Raw genomic sequence first — 17,522 nt, forward strand, 5'->3', positions numbered from 1 at the left:
TCTTTTGCCTAATATATGCTAATTTGATTTTAATGGGATTCAGATTTTTCAACAGCAGCACAGCGCTAGCCACGGTAACTTATAATCATATCTAATTGGTAATTCTAACATAACAAATTCTCAGGATAAATTATTCGTAGTTAATAGCCCCTGGAGAACAAGGGGGTGGATGTTTAAAGGTTTTCTCCTTTTTTGGTTACGTATGTCTGGGATGGAACATGTGCATGTGCCTAAGGTTATTATAATAAACAAAGGAAATTAATGAGTTCAAGGTGAAGACAATTCTAAGTGGATTATGTTCATATCTCGGCTGTAAAAGAAGGAAGAAATCCAGATCTAAATTAAATCTAAAGAATACAAAATCAGGATTTGATAAATTCGTGGGCAACAGGCCTCCAAGTATCAGCTCTCTGAATTTCTAAATTGAGTTTGAACTCTAAACGAAGGAGTGTGGGTCTTCTTGAAGCCCCAAGACTGCACCATCTTGGAGAGGGAAAAGGAAGTGGTATCGACCTCAGGGCCCTAAATTGGTTGTTCGAGAAATTCCCCCACCCCTATAAAGCTAGAGCGAACTCAGTAACGGTTAGCTCCCTCGCCGGAGATACAAGTACAGACAATAAATCTCCAGATATCTAAAAAATACAGCCAACAAATATCAGATGCACAGGATAGGGCGGCGGTGCACCTATTTGATTCAGAAGTCAGACGCAAAAGCAATTCAGCAGGACTTTCAAATCCAATCAACGCTGAATTCAACTGGAAATCTGGAAAGAGTGTTGGGTTGAGCCCCGCGTTTAAAAAAAAAAAGGATTTATTTACCCGGCTGCTATGGGAGAGAGCTTCCAAAGTCAAGAGCAGTCTGCAGGGGGTTGGCTGTCAGCAGCAATTTCTCTCTTTGCAAAGAAATTGGGGAGGGGGTAAAGAAATTGCCCATCTGGGGCCTTTTCCGGCAACCTGTTGTGCCCTCCTTCGCTCTGCCAGGGGCCAATGCCCTCTGAATGGTGCAAATTAACCCCTTAAAACCCCTTCCTGACAAGGGGCCTGCAGGGTGGGCATTTGAGATGCTTTTCCTGTTCTAGGGGGAATTTCCCCCCCCCAGTCTCCCCCCAAAAGGCCTCTTTTTCTCATCAATGCAGTTTCACAGACCCTCTCAAGAACAGTGTCTCCTGCCAAGAGGAAATTTAAAAAATAGCGCACACACACACACACACCACTGCAAACTCTGAGTTGCCCAACCTAGTGCCCCGGGAAGAGTTTGCATTGCAGAGCCCATCATCCTGAGCAGAGCTGCTAGAGCTGAATTTCAACCCATCTCCCTTATAAGGAAAACACTGCCTTCTACAGATGCAGGTGTAACCTAATTAAACATAAATAAATGCGGAATATGACTGAAGTTCCCACTGGCCAGCCAGATGCATCTCAGAAGGCGGAGGCTTTAAGCTGAGGTAGACTGCTTCTGAACAGGGAGGCTTCATTCTAAACAACAGTACGAATATAAAACTAATTAAGACCCACCTAGTTCAGCCCGTTTCCACGATGCTTCCCGGGGTCCCACAGGCTGGAACGTGAAAGGGATCCCCCTTCCCGGTGGATAGGCTGCTTCTGATCATGGAGGCTCCATTTGCAACGATTGAACCTCACCACCCATTGCCGTTCCCTCCCCTTCACCTGATATTACTTTGAAGTAAAGCGGCTCTACCTAACACAGAATTGCTGTGGACTGGACCAGAGATGATCCGTTTGACCAACACTGTGCTTCCAAGGGCAGACAACTCCCTTTGGGCGGTAACAGAAATTTGAAATACAAATAAAATAAACAAACTACAACTTTAGAAACTAAATACTGACCCTTCAAAGGAGCTAATTTTGCCTCCTGGGACACATCCACACCACCATTCCGCTTTGGCTTCTGTCGGCAATCATTTCTTTTAAAAACCCATTTGTAAACTGGTGTGCTGGCCGGTTCCCCCCTCACAACCCCCCATTTTTGGACTTCCCCCTTTTCCTGCGCACTTCGTGCCCAAAGACACATTCTCGTACACTTGGTTTTGACCGCAAAACCGCATTGCAGAGGTAGGGAAGGTGTAAGAAATGAAAGGTAAGTGCGTTAGGCTGTGTGTGTTTGGGGAGCACAAACAGGCTGGTGTGCCTCTGTCAGCAAATGGAGCAGATTATCTCCAGCCTCCCGTCTGCTTCCCAACATCCGAACAGAAAGGGAGAACCTTTTGGGGATGGCGAACTCTGAAGGACGGAGGCCCTAACAAGGTGTCTCCCCCATTCTCCCCCTGCACCCCAAAAGACAGGGAGACAGAGCAACAGGGAGTGTGGGGTATCTGTTAAGAGTCCGGCACCCTCCACCCTTTTCCACCCCAACCAATTTTCTTGCACCGGTCATTCTCTTCGGTTGCAGTAAAGGCCTTAATAAACTTTGGTGGGCTGGCTTCAAACGCACTTCATTTCAAACGCATGATCCAGAGGCCTCGAAGTCCATAAATAAAGGGGTGCAGCACCCCTCTCTGGTGGCCACTCAGCGTGGAAACCTTTCAGGGAGGGCTGCGAGCACTCGTCTGGGAACATTTTTTCCTCTGGGCAGATTCATGGCTGCTGACTCGGCACCGGGTGACGAACGAGGCTCTCCGCAGGCGGGCGAGCTTTCCCAGCGCTCACAAGGGATCCGTCAAAGGCCGTGATTTAGCCCCCGGCTTCCGGGGTGCGTAACAGACGAGCCCAAAGGGGGCAACTTGGGCCAACACCCCTGCACCTGGGGGGCTCCATTTGCTATTAAAACTTGGCAGAAAACGTGGCATGGGCTGGCAGGAAGGGACAACAGTCTTCTTCTGGGCTTAGCCTAGAGTTTACTAAATCTGAATCGCTCCCGTGGGTTTTTCCCCCTCCATGAATCCCCTCTCTTTGGTCTAAACATTTTGTTGTTGCGTTCTAAGATTTACCTGTTTCTCGAGGTGCCTCCTCAGTCCTGGGGTCGCGATTTCTGGCAGAGGTAGCATCTAGCACGCCACAGCTAAGCCCTTCAAAGACATATTTAAATTACTCTTTAACCTCCTTTTTCCTACCCAGGTGAGACAGTTAGTAGCCATTTTGTATTTTGCATCTGGGTGCCCCAGACCTGGAGTAATTCTGAGCAGTTGTGAAGTCTCCCTGGGTGTGTGTGTTGGGGGGGCATTGCTGCTCCCTCTGAAAATGGCCCCTTCCTGCATGTCCACGTTTTCCCTCAGTGTTTCTCAACCTCAGCAGCTTAATGTGCAGCTGGGGAATTCTGGGAATTCAAGTCCACACGTCTTAAAGCTGCTGAGGTTGAGAAATACTGCTGTACAGATAGTCCTCGCTTAACGACCACAATGGGGACTAGAATTTTGATTGCCAAGGGGAGTGATCATTAAGTGAATCCAACCCAATTTTCTGACCTTTTTGTGGTGGTTGTTAGATGAACCACATGGTCATTAAGCGAATCAGACAGCTCCCCAATTATTTTACTTGGCAGAAGCCACCTGGGAAGGTCAAAAATGGGGATCATGTGACTGCAGGATGCAGTGACAGTCATAAAGGCAAACTGGTTGCCAAGTGCCCAAATCATGACCACGGGGACGCTGTGACAGTCATAAATATAAGGACTAGTCACAAGCTAGTTTTTTCAGCACCGTCGTAAGTCTGAACCATCATTCTCCTCTGGTCAGAGGAGATGGGCGGTGACAAATTTGATAAATAAATAAATGATAAATAAATAAACAAATGGTCATTATGCGAGGACTACCTGTAGATGGAGAAAACTTCCAGCACATTGACATAAAATGGCCAATGAGAACAGCCTTTCTCAAAGGTGAAAATACGGACACTTTAAAAGGATCCCCAAGGCGGGGGGGAATTGTGCTCCTCCCAGAGAGGGGCAGTTTTATTTGGACCCTCTGGGGCATCCCCAGGTTCCAACGAGAAGAAAATAAACTCAGAGGAGCAACTCATCCAGAGTGGCAACAGGCATCCTCCTGAATAGGAGATTCAACACAATGCCTGCTGGGGGCAACGACGGGGCATTGCTTATACCCAGAAGGGTAGGGCAGGGGCTCCCGAGGGCGGTGGATTGAGCACTTTCTGGGAACAAACACGAGTGCCATGAGGCTGCCCGCTGTGTCTCTCTCTGAGCCAGCACAGGTGACCTCCTCAAGGGACGGCAACGCCGGGTGCGTTAGGTGGGGAAATCAGAACCGAACCTGAACGCGGAGGTCCAGGGCCCCAGGCAGCCGAAAAAGCAGGACGTGTGGAAGCAGAAGCCGCCCGCGGCATCGAAGGAGACTCCCCGCTGAGGTCAGAGTTGGAAAGTACTTAACCGCACCCTGTCTCTGTCCTCACAGTGGCCCCCAGATCTGGCTTCCTGCCACCTGTCTCTGTCCTTGCTTGCTCTGCAAAAGAAACGGATCTCTCAAAGCCACACGTCTCCCAGGCTGCTTTTGGGTCCCAACCTTTCCCCACCCGGAACCGAACCGGAGCAAAGCAGGGGCCGGAAAATCCGTGTTCAGCCACCCCTCCCTCGGATCCCCGCAAACACGCCAGTGCTGGGAAGCGAAGGGTAATGGGCGTCCCCGTGCTTTGCCCCCAGCGTGCTGGAATTAATCAACCAGGCAGGAATCTAATTGCTGCGTTTGTTTGCTTATTAAAATGGTGGCAGGGGGTGGACAAGTGACCTTTGATTTCTCTGCCCCCTCCCGAAAAGCCCAAGTGCCAGGCAGGCTTCCGTGCTAATATTCTGCCCTGGCAACCACAGGCACGCCCGGCCTGACACCCCAGCAGCAGAAAAATGATGCAACCCGAGCGTTTTGAGGAACGTGTGCAATTAAGCAAAGGCGTTCCCTGCGCTGTGAGGGAGGGGAGGGCCAAGGAGAGATTAATTCTGCAATCAGCAGCCTCCCCTTACAAAATCAACATTGTTGGCGTTCTTGTGCAGAATTTATTAGGCAAATATTTCTTGAACATTGACTGCCGCATAACAGACTTCGTTGGAAGGAACCACACGGGGAGGGGAGGGGAATCCCCCCACCTCACTTGATCCCTGATTCCACCTCCAGAGGTTTTTTTCTCGGCCTGTCTTCGTTCAGGTTTCCAGGTCTGAGCAGACATCCGTGATCTTAAGGACTAGATCCTTGAGTGGCTTTTTGACGACACGAAATAGGCAATTCCTCCCCATTGTTTTGGTGACCAGGCGCAGAAACCAACCAACTGGGACGGTCCTGTTCCCTGAACATCATTGTGCATGAGAAACTGGCTTAAATTCACATTTGCCCTATGTTGCACAGCAGAAACCCTTCAATCGTGCCTTTCTGCTTGAAAAATTCTTTCATGTGCTCTGCTATTCTTCCATCTACTCAAATATCCTGGCCAGCCAGGTGTTTTTTTTTTGCTTTGTTTTGTTTTTAAATCACCCCATACAACAGACAAAGAAAATTATTTACATCGTACATAAGATGTTGTTACCGTGGTGGATTTTCTGTATTGTTTGTTTTTAATTAAACTGGATGACAAAGCCAAGACACAGACAGAAAGAGGCTGATAACAAGACTGTAAATAATTTAGAAAAGGAAAGGAAAAGAATAGAAAATCGGTCAACAGAGACATGGAGGCTTGACAGAGCTGTCTGGGGAGGAAAACCTGGATTCGAAAAATGAACCCTTTCACGTCAGTTCCAAAGTAACTGTAAAGATGATGGCCAGAAAAAGTCTGCAGCTGTACTGGCGGGTTGGAGAACCTGTGCAGGAGGATGAAGAAAGAAAGAAAGAAAGAGAGAGAGAGAGAGGGAGGGGGGGGAAAGAAAGAAAGAAAGAGAGAGAGAGAGAAAGAAAAAGGAAGGAAGGAAGGAAGGAAGGAAGGAAGGAAGAGAAAGAAAGAAAGAAAGAAAGAAAGAAAGAAAGAAAGAAAGAAAGAAAGAAAGAAAGAAAGAAAGAAAGATTGATTTAGAAGGTGCCACTGGGTGGAAAGTTGTCATCCCGTCCCTCCAGCTGTGAAGCCATGCATTGCCCAGTTTGGCTGGCAGGGTTTTAAACATGCAACGGTGGGAAAGCGAAAACAGCAGTGGCCACGCACAGCAAGCATCAGGGGAGATCCGGCCGCAGGGGAAAGGGCGAACCACGTGCAGGAAGCTGCAGGAGGGAGCCGGGTCTGCAAGAACAGCGCACGGCCCCCAGCACGAATTCCAGGGGGCTTTGGGAAGAAAACTGGGGCAGAGCATGGCGGGGAACGAAATGCCACTCTTCCACAGAAGCGCAAGAAACAAGACAGAAAAGTTCCTCGGCAGGGAGGCACGTTGGATCGAGGCCTTACCATTGGAGTCTTCCATTCCTCTTGGGATATTTGGGTTTTCTAATTAGAAGCAGGGGGGGTGGAAAGAAAAGAGTAAGACGGTCAGTTGGCATTGGAGAAAATCAAGTGCAGCGATGATGATGATGTTGGATGGATGGAGCGTGGGCAGGATGAATTCTGGCGCACGGACGAGGAATGGAAAACACAGGAGGAAGTGTTGCATTCTGGGGGAGCACAGGAGGTGGGGATCAACAGCAGGATGATGGGATGGCCCTGCTGGGCTCCACGGAAAGCCAGCCTTGCAGGCTTCCTCCCCAGAGGGTGCCCCACTCTTGCAGCCGGACAGACCTCGAGAGACCACAGGGGGTAGGATGAGCAGGACGTCAGCAATGAGCCAAAAGGTGGGGAAATGATGCGGCCGAACCCACTAACACAGAAGCCGTCGATGGACGGGCGGATGGGAGGCTCCCCCCTACCGAAAACCATCAGCCTGGTGTGGGTATCTGTGGATCCAAGGGGGTTCTGCGCGGTGCAGCGATACATCGAACCGTTCAGTTCGGCTGGCACGCGTTCCAGCACCAGTTCCTTTCCCTCGTGTTCGGTGCTGCCATCCAGAAGCCGGCTCCCGACACGGGTCCAAGTGAACATGGGCTCCGGGAAGACTTCGTTCTGGAACCAAGCATCCCACCCCCCCAACAGTCACATCAACAGAGGAGCACCAGAGGAAAACGGGTTTGGCGGTTATTCCCGGAGAAAGGCCTTGAAGGTTCTGCTGGGGTCCTCTCACACCTGGAACCGAAATCTGAACGGAGGAAGCAACTTACGAGGAACCCGGGTTGGTTTCCAGATCCAAAGGATATCCGTCAAGCTCCTTGCGCAGCCTCATCACACATACATGCAAAAGCAACTTAAATGCCACGCCGCAAGAAAGGCCCTTGGCGAGAACGTGCTTCCAAAACGTGGCTGATTTGGGTGACTCTAGCTGGGTAGATGTTAGAAGAAAACAGAGAGGTTCAGAGGGACTGGGCCCTGGATGAAAAACCTCTGCAATTCACTCAAAAAATGTATTTCTTTTTTTGGGGGGTGGGGGAGTTAAAAGGGTTTGGCTCTGCTCTCCAAATGGAGCCTCCAGGTGTGCTGGACTGCATCTCTCGTCAACCCAGCCAGCACGGCCCGTGCTAGGAGCTGTAGTTTAACAAATCCAGGGAATATTAAGTTGAAGATGGTCTGCTGACCATATTTTCCAAGACAGACAGATGTGAGTTCTGGGGGAGCGCATCTCTCTTGGCCTGGTGTCACCAAATCCTGGGTCCACAGCACTTTCTGAATGCCTAGACGGCCTTTGAGTTACAGGATGAATCGTTGACGCGCCAAGCAACTTCTGCTGAGTTTTCACCTCTCTGCTCTCTCCCCCAAGACCCACACATGGGCAGGTGTGAGAATAGGTTGCTTTCCCCTTCATTGGGAAGACAGGGGGTGCCACACTTGGTGCCTGAACGCAAGCTGAGGAAGAAGTGCCCTGTCTGGCTTGGAATACGTTCCCGCACTGGCTGGATGAGGACCGTCTAGAAGCGCACGCATGGCGCGTCACCCCAAAGCTGACTAACCTTGCACCAGAAGCTTGGAGTTAACAGCGCAAGAGAATCGACAGAGTCTGAGCCACATCCCACCATCTGCAGAACGTGTGAGAAGAACTGCTCCCCCCCTCCCTCCAGCTGCCTCCCAGTGTCTTAATTTTCAAGTCTCTCACATCTGGCAGAAAAACCCAGGAAAGCTGCTTTCTAATAAGGAAGTTTGGCTCAGCCCTGCATCAAATTCTTCTGGACCTGGCAGAATAAACTGGGAATGTTGGCAAAGGAATGGAGGGGGCAAAGCATGTTTTTGGCCACTGAGTTTGAGGCTCAAAAATGCTGGTTGGATCTGACAAGCCTGTCCAAGGTGCTTACTACAGACAGTGAGGGCTGAGGGAAGAACGCTACCAACTGAGCTTCAGTCTATCTGGTAAAGGGGGCTTCCCCCATCCTTAGAAATGCAGATGTCAACTCCCAGAATCCTCCGGCCAGTATAGACCTCACTGAGGATTCTGGGAAATTGCACTGATGCTGTTGCAAGGTGTCTCTCTTAAAGACATCGCTGGCTCTTCTGCCAACCGAGATCCATCCTCTCATCGGATCTGTCAACAGATTTGTCTTATGCCCCTCGTATGCCACTCATGGGCCATTGGGGCACTCCCATCCTGATGGCCTTCACACACACACTCCTGTGGGCTCAGGGCTCTCTGGTGCACTTCAAAGCCACACCTCGCCTAGCCAACACCAGCCAGGAAGAAGCGTCATGCCGGTCTGCAAAGCCAGAAGGCAGCTATGCCCCTTTCTTTACAGCAAATGCACCAACAGAGTTTTGGGGCAACCAACGTACAGACAGATGAATGCAGAGCCTTTCCTGGCCCAGACCTCCAAATGCATCCAAGACTGTAAATTTATCTGACTTTTAGGCGCGACAACAGACACACACCAACGCATGCACCCCTCTGTGTTTGTAAGACCAATTAGTCATAGCAAACAAATTAATGCGGGTGTTTCTTTCACAGTTGGTTGGTCTTCGGTACATAATTGTCTTTCTTTGTCATTTTTTAAACCCTATTAAATTATTCACAGAAGTGACCTGTAAGATAAAGCAAAATAGCAGCAAAAACAAAGAAACCTTCCGGCCGGGCAAGGGGCTAAAATGGCTAGCAGGAGTGTGATTTTGGGGACGGGGATGAGGGTCATACACACCTGAAACCCTTGGACCAGGATGCGGACCGTGTCTCCAACGCGGGCTCTCGTTGGGGTCATCATAATTTTGGGACCCTTGGGAGCCACTGTAGGAAAAGGGAATGGGTTAGTTCTCCAAGTGCTGGGTTTCTACCTATCTCGCCCTCCCTGTTTCTCCAACACCCCTGCAGGGGCTGCCAACATTTCAACTTGCCAAAGCTATTCCACCTTTCACATAATATACAAAAGGGATCATGTTTGCCTCCTGCCCCCACAAGACCTGGGATGGTTGTAACGTTGGACTAGGACCAGGGAGAGCCAGTTCCAGCCATCAATGACAAGGTTAAACACATCGTGTGAATGTGGTTTTCCTTTCTATGCCACAAAGCAGATACTCCCAGGACATTCATTGGAAGGATCGTAAGATGTACTTCATCACCCATGATTTCCCACCCCTGTAGTTTGTTTAGACAACACACTTAACCTTAATCAATCTACTCATTTGTTGGATTTGCACAACGCTGAATATTATGCAAAGCAAGGAGGGTGAATTCCTGCAACATATTAAGGCATTAACCACCATCATCTAACCAAGGTTAACGTTAGCTAATCTTAGCCTTTTGGGGTGAGTGCATCTGCTGGTTGGTAAGTTGTGTGAACACAGCCTTCAACTCAGTGGTGCTGCTTTTTGGGAGCAGAGGATTGAAAAGCAAAATGCCACTTCAGTTGGTCATGCTTGCAGGCCTGCCAACAGCTTTGTAGGCTCAGCAATGCTTGTCTCAAATAATAGAGCAATTTTGGAGTGTCTTTTCTGCTAAAAAGTCAGCAAGCAATTCAAAAGAATCCAGAAAGAACCCAAGACATAAAAACAGCTATAAAACCATCTTTTAGATATCAAAGCAAAAATAAACGTTAAATATAATTTAAAAGGACAACTTAAAAATCTGCTTCAGAGATGCACACAATAATACGGGGGGGGGGGGAGGAGGTAGAATCCCACCCCACAGGGTCCTGTTTTTCTCCAACTGTCTGCAGAGAGATTTCCTCTTTTCTCTTGATCCCAAGACAATTGACCTGCAATCTCTGGGTGGGGAGGATAATCCTCCACCTTGCCACAGAAATTTCTCTCATGCTGCCAATAACATGTTCCCTCACCTGTTGCCGTTGGCTTGGAATGACTCTAAGCAGTGAAAAGACAACCTTGTAATGAAATGTAATGGAGAACAGAGGGAACAGCATCTCTCTCACAGCAGATGAAGTCTGATTTACAAAGGGCATCTCCCACACACCTTTGAGGCCTGTGCGTTGGGATTCAGCAGAAGAAAAAAGTCTATTTTTATTATTTTATAGAGATCAGAAGAATGAGAATCAGCAGAATCTCTCTGGCTTCTCTTGAAGAGAGACACGTGGAGAATGGGCAACAATGCCCAAAATAAGCCAGATCTTGTCTGCTGCCTTCAGATAGGCTGTACTTTGATCCCCAGATGTCCAAGCTAGTGTGCCTTGGGATTTCAAGAGTGGACATCTCCATCTCGTCCTGAGACACTGAGCTGGTTTATGATCAGACAGTATCCTTGGCTTCCTTTCAGACTCAGGGATGGAGAGTGAATTTCAAGGCAGAAGAATTCTGGGATAAAGATGGCAAAGGTGTCCAGCATTCTGTTTCCAACCATGGTCAATGAAGGATCTCCAAAAAGGGTGCAAGTGAGAATGAAGTATCATGGTTCCCTTACAGCTGCTATTTATGCTTGAACATCGAGGACTTGGATAGCCTAGTTCCATGCCCGAAGGGGCTGGATCCTTTTGGGACCTGAACAGCTGCAGAACGAGCTGGGAGGAGGAGATTCATGTTCATTATAGTCTACAAAAGAAACAGAACCCTCAACTTGGCTGAGGCAGAGCGACCAAGAATGAAGTTGGCACCTCCTGAGTCTCTAGTCTGCTTATCCAAGAACTGACGTGCTCTCCTTAGCATGGAGGGTGGTGAGCCACTGTGGTGGCGATGGATAATGGGTCTGAGCCCTTGGCATGGAGCTCGAGGACACTGGCACAACAGGCTGCACGGGAAACTTATTTTTCCAGCAGGAAGATTTTGTGCGATGGAATCTGAGTCAACACCAGGCTCTGCTGGTGCTGTCCACAGTGCTGAAACGGGGTACTCAGGCCTCCTGAGTACCAACTGCATCAAGGCAGAAGTTAGGGAGGTCGCCAACAGTTCAGGAATACTGATTTAAACACAAACATCCCTGATCAAAGGCTTTAGAAAAGGATCAAGGTGAACACTGCTCTGCTTGCAGTTGGCTTTGTGGATTCAGCCTGTTCTGCGCAACCCGGAGAGACCCTGATTCCCATTTCTTCCTCCCAAAGGGCAGGGCGCAGGGAATGGTACCACTTAACCGCCATCTTTGTTCAGCTGGAAAATGGGCCCACAAGTTCCAGAATACCTGGTGAGACCCTGACAAATCCACACTTTATTTCTACCCAATATAAAGATTGGGGAAACAGTGGAAAGGTACTCTTTATTATTTCTATCCCTTTTCTAAAAAGTGAGCCTTTACGTTCTGAAGCCCAGTGAAGGAAAACCCAGTTTCAAGTGGACCGCAGCCTGCAAAAACATGAATCCTTCAGGGCCGTCTTTCAGATGCTTGTCTCTGAAATTATCTTGTTAGGCGCATCTTGCCAAGGATGGCCTTTCTACATTTTTTTTCCCCATTCCCCAATGCATTTATTTGCATTCGAACATACGAAAGGTGCAACACTGCAACTGAACTGAAAAAAATAACTGAGGGGGATTGAAATTTGGAGAAAGCAAAGGAGAGGGTTGAGGGCCATGCTTATGTGGACGAGGGAGAAAGGAAAGAAAAAGCTGGAATTTGGAGGGGAAAAAGGAAGCTTCTTAGCACAATGCATAGCATCCTCCAATTCTGAAAAAGGTTTTTTTCCACTCTTAACTTTCCACTCAATTCTGTGTTTGGTGGAAAGTTAAAACAAAAACACTGGTTCAACATCACCACTAGGAGCGTGCAAATCTGTTTTTAATTTTACTCACAGCTAATTTGACTGAGTCAAGCTCACATCTTGATTCAAAGTGTCAAACGGACTCAAATATGTTCAGATTAATTCAGATCAATTTGGGCCGGGCCAGTCTGGTTTCACGCATGCGGACGTTTAAAAATTCAATCCAGCCCTACTGGATGATCTGAATCCTCAAGCGGAATCAATTCGGCCTCCTCAATCAACTGAATGGAGCCAAGATGGATTCCTCCCTGGGTTGGCAGGCATCCACAACTGAAGATGCAGCCAACTCTAAAGACAGCCAGTCAAAGCAAGCCTTGAATTTCTTTATTCCAAGCCAACAGTCTCTTCGACCAAGCCCCATTATTCTGGATGTGTAAGATTTATGTCTCCCTCCGCCAAAGGCAGTTTTTCCACTGGGGATTAACATAAAAGGTATTTTGTCTTTAATATGTAAATGCTGGGCTCGACACAGAGAGAGAGGCCCTTCTAAAGGCAGAACTCAATGAAGTGTTTGATCAGGACACCCTTCCAAGGATTAGCTCCTTAAGAACATCAGGTAATCTTCTTCTAGCTGGGGCTAAGAAAAAGAGGGCCAAGGCAGAGTTGGATCAAGAAAAGGCCCTTTAATCACTTCTCTAAAGTGATTAAGGCCTCTTTTGATGGAGATTCCCCCTTCCCCAGCCTGCCTGCAAGAGAATGAATCCAGAAAGGCCAACTGACTGACAGGGGAGCTGAGATACTTCTGGTGTAAAAACTGCTCAGAATGGATTTGGAAGGGGAAATGCTGCCCTCCAACTCCCCCTCCCCAGCCAACAGGGAAAAGCTGAATCAAGGCTTGGCAACCAGAGATAGGGGAGGATCTGGATTTCCCTATAAACCCCATCAAATCCACAGGTCCTGAACGGATACCCTTTTGAAGGTGATGTGTTGGGACACTGCTGTTTTCCAACGGAAAAAGGATGAACGTGTCGGCGGCGAAGACTGCTAAACCATCACCTGCTTTTCCTGATTCAGCGCCTGCCACAGAAGGAGCAAATTAGGGGGACCTGTTCAGGCTCAACACGGCTTCGTTCAGGCTCTCCAGTTGATGGTTCATGGATGGACGGTAGAAAGGAAGGACGGGAAGGCCTGAAATCTCCCCCGTTTCATTTATTCCTCCTGATTCCGAGCCTGCCAAGTGTCATTAGCTTGGAAAGGTCTCCCAGTGAACAAGAATAAAAGGGAGCGAAGCAGAGAGACAGATCTGGCGCATTCACCACTGCCTTAAAAAGGGGTCCTCTATTAATGAGCGAGCCAGGAAGGGAGAACAAAACAGAGCGAGAAATACATATGTAGAAGGAAGAGCACGCTTTCACACACAAAAAAAAATCTCGGCTGGAAGGGGATCTCAGAATCCCATCACGTACCTGCGAATGGCACCAGGAGCCCATTAAATTTAACAAAAGGGCAAGCAGGCAGGGCTGAAACTCAAAAGCAAGCTACAATCTTTGCTGAAACAGAGAGATTGATGAAGGGAGAGAGGAGGATTAAGCCCTTTTGGGCCGCGGCTTCTCTTCCCGGTGGCACACGCCAGTTCCTTCCCTTGGAGACCCAACCTGTTGGTTTCAACCGTGCCAGAAGTCCAGGAGGAATTCATGCAGGTTGAGAGGTGTGACCCCTGATGGCCCTTCTCTCTTCAGGAGAAACGTCGATGCACCGTAACCCCCGACTGGCTCCACTTGGGGGGTTTTGAAGCCAGCCTAGTGAACAGCCACACGAGGATGCCCAGGACGGATGCCACCCGGGGATCGGAAAGACCCACCAGCTCTGGATGGGCCCGGTGGTGTCTGCTGGTGCCTTCCCCGTCTCCACCCACCCAGGAAGTGGGCTCCTGGACTCTTACCTAGAGTAACCTCGGACTGCATGGGCATAGAGAGGGCGTCATGCTTGACTTCGCAACTAAAGAGGGCGTCATTGTCTATCTGAGGATTAAGCGTCCACATAAGCATGGCCCGCACCTCCACGGTGCCGTCGCTGATGGGGATGTGGGTGTGGTGGAAGAAATAAGTGGGGTCTGCGTTCTGGATCCACCGCGGGAACTCCCGGCTCACCACGGTCTCAGGGATATTCTCGGTGGTGGGGCTCAGCAACAGTCCCTGGTCAGAGGTGAGACCTTGAAAGGGGTCCTCGGTGTGCAGCCTCCCGCCCCGGTCCTCCTCGTTCAACAGAGACAGGGACTTCTGCATCTTGGTGTCATCCAGGTCCCGATGAAAGAGATTCCGGGAAGCTCGGCTGTCCTGCAACCCAGCAGCGTCGACAGGGGGCTCCGTGAGAGGGATACCCTGTATGAACTCCCCATCCCTCTTGAAATAAACCTGGGGGAGGAAGCATCAAAGGAGATTATAGACTCTTCCTTCTTAGGAACCGAACTTCCTTTATGTATTGGGGAGAGGGGAAACCAACAACTCAGCTCTTTAGCCACGGTGCGTGGTTGCAATGAGGAGGACGAGGCAAGTTGATGCCTTGATGCACACTCTAGAAAGGCATAAGCCACAGGGGGAAAAAATGGGGTGGAAGGGGAGGGAAATACAGACAGTCCTCGTTTAGCGACTGACTCATTTAGTCAGTTTGAAGTTACAACGGTGAGGAAAAAGTAACTTCACGGCCTATCCCCCCATTTACAACCTTCGCAGGTCTGTAAAGCAAAGGAAAGCTGAAATAAGATAGTAAGCACAGGCGTGGTTTCACTTAGCGACAGCTTCGCTTTATGACCAATTGTGGTCACTGAATGAGGACTACCTGTAGCAGCGAACCACACTTCCTTTCTTAAAATAGTCCTTGTTTCATGGCCAAAAATGCAAAATTGCAAGGAACGGAAGCAAAGCTTTTGAAATAAGGCACGTTTCGGAGAGGGATAGTGATGTTTAGGGTGAAATTTAGGGCAGGTCAATTTTGGAAAGCGTGGGAAACCTGTTCATCCGACGAGGGCACCCAAGATCACCCCCAAACCCCACGTGGGAGTCAGCTGCGACTGCGGAGACGTCTATGCAAGAGATTCCCAGCCACAATAGGGGGCATGTTTGTGTAGCCGGGAAGACGACAAACACAACGCCTGTTTAAGTCTTTTTGAACGTGCCTCTGAAGAGAAGATTGTATTCCATTTTCAAGGCCTCTTTTCAAGCTTCTGATGTCACGGTGTAATGAAACAGCCTCAGGAATGTTTGCAGATAAGTGGTTTTTGGGTGGGGAGGGAGATCAGCAGCAAGCAGCTTTGTTCCCTCCCCCCCCCACCTTTCTCAAAACGTAGATGTTTTAGACTTCTGAATTAATAAGCAGAAATTATTATCTGGATGCCTAGACCCAAAAGCTCCCCCTCACCACCACCCACTGTTTTGCAGCATCCTGTGTTTGTATAAAGATGATCCACTAGGGAAAACGTGTTTTAAAAGTGTGTGTGTGTGTGTGTAAGAAAAATTCCAGATACCTCCAGACCGGGTAAAATATCAGCTCTAAGACTGTGCAGAAAAGGCTGTTGCAGAACTCCTTTTAATATCACCCAGCTTGAAATATAGAAAACATTACAGGTAGTCCTTGTTTAGCGACTGCCTCATTTAGCGGCCATTCACAGTTATGCCGGTGATGAAAACATAACTTCATGACCCATCCTTGCATTTACGACCTTTGCAGGTCTGAAAGCAAAGAAAAGCTGAAGTCAGATCATAAGCACAGTCACGGTTTCACTTAGCAGCCATTTCACTTAACTAAGTTGCTGGTCCCAATTATGGTCGCTGAACGAGGACTACCTGTATCCACATGGATAACGAATTAATTGGGAGGTTTTTTTAGCCACCATGCACTGCCTTGAGATGGGAAGAGAGGCGTGTCCATTCACTTCAAGTCTATGGGTACTCGAGCCAATTTTTTTTGCTTAAAAAAGGGGGATTGGGGGAGAGAGGTAGATTCATTTAACCACAGAAATATCTGAAGGCCCTCTCAGATGCCTGACCTGAGATCAGATTTAAAAAACTCCGAATTTGGTAGGGATCCTCTGCTCTTTTTCAACGTGCTTTGAATCCACCCTGTTTATGAACTGGGACTGAAGTGAAAACCGGAGACTCATTCACACGATGGTGGATTCATCCATCTTGCCAATGGTCCTTATTTCAAAGTCTGGCAGGCTGCAAGGGCCAATTAAGGGAGAGAAAGGAGACAGGCCATGCTGACTGTGGTCCTTGTTCCATGCTTACCAAAACTTACCGTGGGGGCAGGTTTCCCGCCAGAGACAAGGCAGACCAAGGTAAAATTCTGGGCCTGGTAGCGGCTGAAGGGAGCTGGGGTGTCCACAGCAAAGACCGAGATGGATGTGGGAGGTGCTGGTGGGGGAAGGAAGAAGATCCATTACCACTTGACTAACCATGAGCATCCCGAGAAACGAGGCCAAACGGGGGTGTTCCCCAAAGACTTCCTGCATCTTGAAGACCCTAGTGAAGCAGGCTTCTCTCCAAAGCGGGGTTAGATGTGTCAGGAACCCACTGTGTGCCTAGTTTTCACACCTGTCAATGTGGCCCCCTGCAAATGGTACACAATTTCCTGCCCCTTCCACGTCACCGCACTGGCACTGACCCACTGGAGAAGATCTGGAGGAAGGAGAGGAGAAAGGATGGAAAAGAGAACAAAACAGGCTGAAAAAAAGGAGGCTGGGAGGAAGGGGATGAGGCAAGACTCATGTGCAGGCACCTGACAGACTGTCATGCCAGAAATGGGGAAAGGAGAATCCTCTTTTGCAACTCCAGGAGTAGCTGTAATGAGGGAAACTGCAAGGCAAAATGGAAGAAAGGACTCTTTGAGTGTAGGACAGATATTCTTGGGAGTGAATAGACGTTCTTGCACTATTTAAGGAGAGAGTAGGGGGCATCTGCCAGGGGACGGGCCAGATGACATCCAAGTTATTCCCAAACTCCATTATTGAAGTGATGAAGACACAGATGTTTTAAATTCTCTCTTAACAGTACATGCTAACCCTTGGACTGGTCGCAATTACACGCAAAGTTTCGTTTCCAGGTTTTTAAATGGGAGGACACACTTTCTGTCCCATCTTTCACTGGCGCTTTTCACAACCCAAGAAATGCAGATCCAGCAAACAAGAATAAATCAATACTTGTTTTTTTCCCCCTGCAGCAAAATCTCTTGTCCCCCGTGGTTATGATCACAAAGGCCTAACGATTTTTTTTTCTTTTAACGTTTGGAAAAATGGAGAGCTTTTTATTCCCAAGCTCACATGAGCAACTCATCCAGAGAAAAAAGATGAAATGAGAGCAGATGGGGTGGTTTATGCTGAGCCCAAGCCAAAATTATTGCTCATTACACTCTCCATGTTCTCAAGACTATGCAAAGCTACTCCTCAAACAATACGGATTTGTGGGGCACATTGTTGACTTCATGCAGCCAGAACTACAGGTAGTCCTC

General features: G+C 48.6%; 1 protein-coding gene across 3 annotated transcripts in view; it reads right to left on the reverse strand.

Annotated features, from left to right (window-relative positions):
- Positions 1–5,467: 5,467 nt before the first annotated feature.
- IGSF21 (immunoglobin superfamily member 21) overlaps positions 5,468–17,522 on the reverse strand; it is a 138,282-nt gene continuing 126,227 nt past the window's right edge. Inside the window, exons 6-11 of one of the 3 annotated variants that reach the window (XM_063317515.1) lie at positions 16,314–16,429; positions 13,960–14,431; positions 9,081–9,166; positions 6,780–6,972; positions 6,325–6,363; positions 5,468–5,752 (exon numbers count right to left, since the gene is read on the reverse strand). In XM_063317515.1, coding sequence (XP_063173585.1) covers positions 5,679–5,752; positions 6,325–6,363; positions 6,780–6,972; positions 9,081–9,166; positions 13,960–14,431; positions 16,314–16,429 — 980 coding nt within the window. In that variant the 3' untranslated portion in view covers positions 5,468–5,678. The remainder of the gene's footprint in view (positions 5,753–6,324; positions 6,364–6,779; positions 6,973–9,080; positions 9,167–13,959; positions 14,432–16,313; positions 16,430–17,522) is intronic. The other 2 variants (XM_063317516.1, XM_063317517.1) reach the window with 2 other exon arrangements.

Source organism: Candoia aspera, chromosome 18, assembly GCF_035149785.1.
Source record: "Candoia aspera isolate rCanAsp1 chromosome 18, rCanAsp1.hap2, whole genome shotgun sequence".
NCBI lineage: Eukaryota > Metazoa > Chordata > Lepidosauria > Squamata > Boidae > Candoia > Candoia aspera.